Here is a 6792-nt window from a genome sequence, read left to right as displayed (position 1 = left end):
AATTTATTTCTAAATTTACAATCTAAGGAATTGGCAAACTGAAGAGATGGTTGGCAGAGAATCATAGTATGTACAACAATATTTTATTTTTATTTACTTCTGCGATATATATTTATATTACATAATTAGGAATTATTCACGGTTTTTTATTCAGTCAGGCAGCTATTCGCAATACCTATTGGGATTGGGTTTGCAAGATTCATTATGTGAGTTCGTGTGTTGATTTGTTCGACTAAATACAGTGCTCCAGCATGGCTGCAGTCACATGACTGAAACAAGTAAAACAATGAAAAACTATGCTATTTTAATCCCGAGCAACGTCGACTATATCTGCTAGTATAGAATATCGTAGAAGCTGTGTATTTTTATTACTTTGAGATGAAGTCTTTGCATAACAATAACAGCTGGTAACACTAAGCAAACAATGAGATTAAGAGCTACTAATTCTGATAACAATAACCAGTTGTTAACATTATCGATAATCATGTTATGCAGCTTCTACTTTATACTGTATTTAAAGAATGAAGACTGAGTGTTGTGATAACTTAAAAAGAATGATTCTGGAAATAAAAGATATGCACGCTGCACGTAAAACAAATTGTAAAATGTGCGCTAATATATTTGATATCGAGAATCAAAATTTAATAATTAAAATTGCACCTGTTCTAAGGGGAGAACAAACTCATTATTATGCGACTTAGTGTTTATTAACCTTGGTGTTTATAAAATCTCTTGTATCTTGGCGAGACTTTATTACTCCAATGATGTTTACGAGGCCAAACCAAACTTTGAGTTATCGCTATAGAGTTTAAAGATCACAATGACAAAACCAACTATATTCTATTTCTAATCATTTTTATTTTAAATTTTAATTCTAGGATTATATCCCATGTCTTCTTTTTTTTTTTTTTTTTTTTTACCAGAATCCATCCATAACATGACAGATTGTTTCTTCCTCACAACAGAAGTAATTTTTATTAATCAAAATTTCTTGATTCACTTTCATTTATCATGCAGCATGTGTCCCTAGGTACTTTTGTAGCCGAAAAGTTGGACGCCTGTAATTACAACCGACTCACTGCTGAGTTCATGCCCAAGTGACTTAACTTTCAAGTTTTGCTCAGATGGCATAATTCATTGTTGTAATCAGGGACTGATGTAAAAATTGACGCTACACTTGCTTCTTGCGTTTGAGAATACTTGTTCTGTTTTTTTATTATTATTTTTTTTTAATATTCGAAATATCAGAGGAGTGGGTGCAAGCTCTTTCAGAATGATGTGATTGATGCATCGACGATATACTATTTGCAGTCTTCAATTTGTTGTGGAGTCTGTAACACGTCTGATTATTAAACATCCTTTCATTTCTATCTGTAAGACCTATTTTGGTGTTCTGAACTCAGCATTGTGATCTTGCAAAACTCTTACATCTCTATGTGATATGTACTTTCAAACATTTGATATTCTAGCTCTCTATCGAGAGTTGAAGATCTGAATGTCTTTTTATACAATTGAATATAGTAATGTTTTTAGGTGTCTTTTTTGCAGTAATGTCTAAATTAAATGAAGTATTTTCTAAAAAGTACTAATTACTTTTTACAATTTTCAGAATATCATAGATTGATCAAGCAGTTATACTTTTCAAATGGTAAGATATTTGTTTTGTATGTATTGATTGTTGTGTTCTTTCCTGATTTTTAAAGAAACATCGAAACTTTTTGAAGTAGTGAATTGGGGGAATAAACCACCGTAAACTTATGTATGTATGTATGTGTATGTGTGTGTGCGTGTGTGTGTATGCATGTGCGTGTGTGGGTGGTGGTGGTGGTGATGGGGTGGGGTTGCATCTTTCTGCATATACTTGTTCCCCCACTGCCTGACAATTGGTGTTGATTTGTTTACGTTGCCGAAATTAGCGGTTCGACACAAGAACTGACAGAATAAGGCTTAAAATAATTACGGTGGTTGATTTACTTGACAAAACCTTTTAAGACGGTGCAACAGCATGGCCGCAGTCAAATGACTGAAACGAGTAAGAGAATAAAAGAAGAGTAAGATATTTGTAAAATACAAGAATGTGCACGTGTGTGTGCTCGCGGGTCCATAGTCTTCTGTATCGGCAAAAGGCTTTTATGTAGATAAACGTCTGGAGAAACGTAAAGAGACATGGATCTTAGCTCGTACAGTGTAATCTAAAACAAAATTGTATGTTAGAATATGCTATGTCCAAACGAAAATATCTACTCGGAAACTTGCGCGACGCTCTACTGGTTTTGGTATAAGGCCAGAAATTTTGGGGGAGGAGGAAATCGGTTACATCAACTCCAGTGTTCATCTGATACTTTCTTTTTTATCGATCCCCGAAGGGTTAAAAGACAAAGTCGACCTCGGTGGAATTTGAACTCAGAACGTTAAGACGAACAAAAATGCTGCTAAGGATTTCGCCCGGCGTGCTAGCGAGTCTACCAGCTCAACACCCTGTTCGTGTAACACTATTTTACATATTTAATCGTTTCTAGTTTTACAATAAATTGTGTGATCCGAGATAATAGCTTGACACAGTATTCAGTGGAATATTTTCATCATATATATACCTGGCCTCTTATGAAACCAATATTAAACAGTCTTCGTCACATATCTTAAGACACAGACACATCTACATTACATAAGGCAGAGTGAATGTAGTTAAAACCAGAAGCTTAAAAAACACGCATATAAGTCTGGAACTAAATACTGTTCGTAAAGATAGCTTGCGTTAGACTGCCATGGATATCTGTATGAATTCTTCTAAATAATAAATATTTTAAAAATATATTTTTGCTTTTTCTTTTTTCGTGTTTTCAGAATCAGAGATAAATTCCGATAAAAACAGTAAGTTTATATTACTTTTTACATTTGGGAGGAAGTATGATCTTTTGATTTACAAGATCTTTGTGTATAATGATGAGTTTGCTTAAATAGGTCTTTCTACAATTCTTCTTCTTTTCTTTTACTCAACATCCTTCTTACGCCTGTTGTGAGGGTGTGAGTGCTTGAGTAGATTGGTGTCAAAAAACAGTTGCAATGTGGAGCTGTGTAATCTGCTACTGGTGCAATGTTTACTTTTTTCTATGGTCAAGAAAATATAATTTACAATATAATATAGTTACAAATGATTCTGTGATTTGTAGGGCAAAGCTTCAGTTGAACGTATACTATATGATATTTTTGAGTGTTCTGAATCTTACCAAACCAATCAAGTTTAGCTTTGCTTCGAAACGTTAATTAGTGTTTTACATCACAAAGTTGTTGCAATTGACGATGTTGTTGTATTAAAAAAAAAAATAATATGTGTAGTGTGAAGACTGTAATTATTTGTTTTCAAGTATGTAGTTCGAAACTGTTTGCTTCATGTAGATAGTGTTTGTAACATTATGGTGTTGCAATCTCTTTATTAGTTGATGTTTTCAATGCACCTAGATTGAATAATTCTCTCTGCTATAGACACAAAACCTGAAATTTGGCAAAAAGGACGAGTCAATTACATCAACCCTTGTGTGTGTAAAAGTAGTACTTATTTATCGACCCCGAAAAGGTAAAAGACAAAGTCGACCTCGGCGAGATTTGAACTTAGAACGTAAAGCAAGAAGAATTACCACTAAGCATTTTGTCCGATGCAGTAATGACTCCACCAGCTTGCCGCCTTGAACTTAGATTTACTAATTCTTTCTACTATGGGTACAAATCTTGAAAATTTGTGGGGAGAGGGTCTAGTCGATTATATGGACTCAAGTACGCAACTGTTACGTATTTTATCGACCTCGAAAGGATGAAAAACAAAGTCGACCTCTGTGGAATTTGAACTCAGAACATTAGAATGAGGAACTACCACTAACGTGCTAGCGATTCTGCAAGTTCTGTTGGTTTCAACAATATAGTTTATTCGATCTGTTCCCCCACCCACCCCTGTGAGAAGCACTGCAAAACAAAGATGCACCACGTGTCAGTACGACTTTACTTGACGACGTCGGTCGGCAGACTGATGCCCATGGGTTGCATCAAATGGTTTCTAGCGGCGGAAACCCGAACTACAACGGGCTTATCCCACAGTGAACATTTCCTCTTACTTTTGTACATTGTTTATAGAAAGGGTAATGAAAGTAAAATATGATTAATTTCAGGCAGCACTAAACACTATCAGACCTTTATGCCATTTCTTCCAAATCATCATCCTAATATTCGTTATTTGATTTTGCAAGGCAAGATATAACCCATTGTTTTATTTTATCTTTTATAGTACAAATTAGCGATAATTTATAGCAAGAAACCTATCAGATTCTATATTTATGTAGTAAATACTAAATCATTGAAATACTTATCATTATCACAAAACAATAATGTTATATGTTCCAGCTCCTAAAACCGTATTGAATAAAACTTTCACGACTACAGCAACAAAGAGTAAGTCAATATGTATTTACCAATCATTAAAACATTTTCTATCACATTAAACAACAACTTGTAATTTGCGCCTATTTTGAGACAGAAATGCCTCTTGTAAAAAGGTCACACACCAGCTAACGAATACGTACTTCGAATCCGGCTAGATGATTATGAAATGAAACTGTTGAGGAGCGAAAGTTGAATAATTACAGCGTTTTACCAATTTTACCACCCATTGCCCTTGAAAGGATGCCTAATGTTAATGCAATTAAATAACCTATGATTTTCCAGATTCAACCATTTATTATCCTAAACAGAAACATAATTAGCTATGTTTTTTTTTTTAATGTCTTACAATATTTGTTTCGAACTGTAGATGTTCGAAAATACACAAAAGGTACACGTAAAGTAGTAAGGTGTAAATTGATATTCATTCTAGCATTTCGGCATAAAATCCAGTGATTTACCATTTCTACCATCCATAACTGTTGATATGCTTAATATATTAATGTAATTAAATAACCCCGCAGCTTCATAGATTTAACCATCTCCTATCCTAAACAGAAACAATAAAATTAATAATTATTAGCTAAGTGATATGTCATTTTCTTTTCTAAAAAATCATATTTCTTTCGATTATAGATAATCAGAAATATGCAAAACGTGCTCTTGAACAACCACGTGTTCTTGAACAACCAAGTAGTAAGTTGATATTTAGATATTCTCATCTTCATTAGTTATCATTTTAACATTGTGACTCAAAACTGTTTTCTTTAGAAGACAAGTTACATAGCTGGACGACTACTGCCGACAGCGAAGACAGTAATATAATTAAAGATCGAATTCATTTATTAGTCATTATCGTATCCTAGAAAGATATCCTTCATGTAGACTTCTTTTCACAAGTCTTGCGTGAAAATTGTGAAACCTGATCAGGAATAGAAATCCTACAAAAGTTCAAATGTAGTGATTCTGGTTATCGAACTGACGAAATTGCTGAATACAGAAGACTGGAAATGATTGGCCGTAAATAAGATTTACTCTTCTAAGAACGAAGGTATGATATCCGTCATTAGTTATTTTAGTCGTGAACTTTGCTGATCAGGAATCAGCCCAGTTTAAATATCATTCCAAAACCTCATTTTAGACTGACTGGCGAGTTGATGGAAATAACTGTGAGTAGTAATAATAACAGTAATTATTACCACAGTAATATATCTATTTCATGATGTTTGACGCAAAACACTATATTACAGCAGAAGCAGTTGAGTAAATTTTGTATGAAAATGGATATAAGCATATGCATTCTGAGATAGTATTTCTTATAGATGTACGGTGTTAAAAATCACAAAAATATATCAGTACTAGACGATATACCAGTACCAGACGATATATCAGTACCTCTTTGGGTCTGGTCAGTAGAAGTATCCACTGATAATCACATGCTAAAGCAAACTCTGCCGTTACTGATAAGACAAATTAATGATTGTAAAAACCACTGATGTCGACGTTGACCGACAACGTGAATATAAAATTCGTTATGTGTAACGGAAGCAGTATTAGTTTGAAATAGCAATCTGTGTATCACATTTGAACAGATACATAATATAAAAGATTAATTAAAAGGTGACACTGAAAATCCTCATATTCATAATTGGTTTCATCAAAACCAGATAAACACTTTCGTTTTTACGGCAACCATGTAACAATTTACAGTAATAAAATTTTCATAAATATGCGATTGTCATAACGTTGAGATAAATCATGACTGTTAAATTTCCTTCATTGTCATACCGTGACAAATCCCAGCTTCCACATTTACGTAAGAAATATTAAACATTATAAGAAAATTATAATATATTATCTTGCAGATGTTCCGATATACTCGTACAAAGTTGTTGAGACTGAGGTAAAAGATGGTAAGTCGATATTTTTAGTCATTGAATTAGTACTAGAAGTTATATTTTTTATTATTGAAATAGTTTCCATCTTATTAAAAGAGTCTTGAAAATTGTATCTGCGGTACCAGAAATAAAGTCATATATTTTATCATTGACTTAGTTCCCATCATATCAAAAATGTCTTGAAAATTGCATCTGACTGAAGGAATAACTGTTTTTAGCGTAGATGTCATTCAATTAGCGATAGATACATACTTTGAAACCTGATAATATGCGTGTTCTTTCTAACGCAGTAGAATAAGTTATCAAAACTAAATAATTAATTAGTTAATTATGTATAGGTGACATTGTACATATATTCTGAAGTGGGTGAGCTGACACTTCCGTATATTGCTACAAAATTAGCATTTTTATTGCTAGATCTAGCATTTTTTAGATGTTAAGCACATTACACACACACACACATTCA

General features: G+C 33.2%; 1 protein-coding gene across 1 annotated transcript in view; it reads left to right on the top strand.

The window, feature by feature from the left end:
* LOC128247653 (uncharacterized) overlaps positions 1 to 6430 on the top strand; it is a 12089-nt gene extending 5659 nt beyond the window's left edge. The window contains exons 4-9 of the mRNA XM_052967639.1: positions 28 to 66; positions 1610 to 1648; positions 2845 to 2871; positions 4393 to 4440; positions 5065 to 5124; positions 6294 to 6430. Of these exons, the coding sequence (XP_052823599.1) occupies positions 28 to 66; positions 1610 to 1648; positions 2845 to 2871; positions 4393 to 4440; positions 5065 to 5124; positions 6294 to 6430 (350 nt within the window). The remainder of the gene's footprint in view (positions 1 to 27; positions 67 to 1609; positions 1649 to 2844; positions 2872 to 4392; positions 4441 to 5064; positions 5125 to 6293) is intronic.
* The last annotated feature ends 362 nt before the right edge of the window (positions 6431 to 6792 follow it).

This window comes from Octopus bimaculoides, chromosome 4, assembly GCF_001194135.2.
Source record: "Octopus bimaculoides isolate UCB-OBI-ISO-001 chromosome 4, ASM119413v2, whole genome shotgun sequence".
Taxonomy (NCBI): Eukaryota; Metazoa; Mollusca; class Cephalopoda; order Octopoda; family Octopodidae; genus Octopus; species Octopus bimaculoides.
This window is presented reverse-complemented; position numbering and strand designations above follow the sequence as displayed.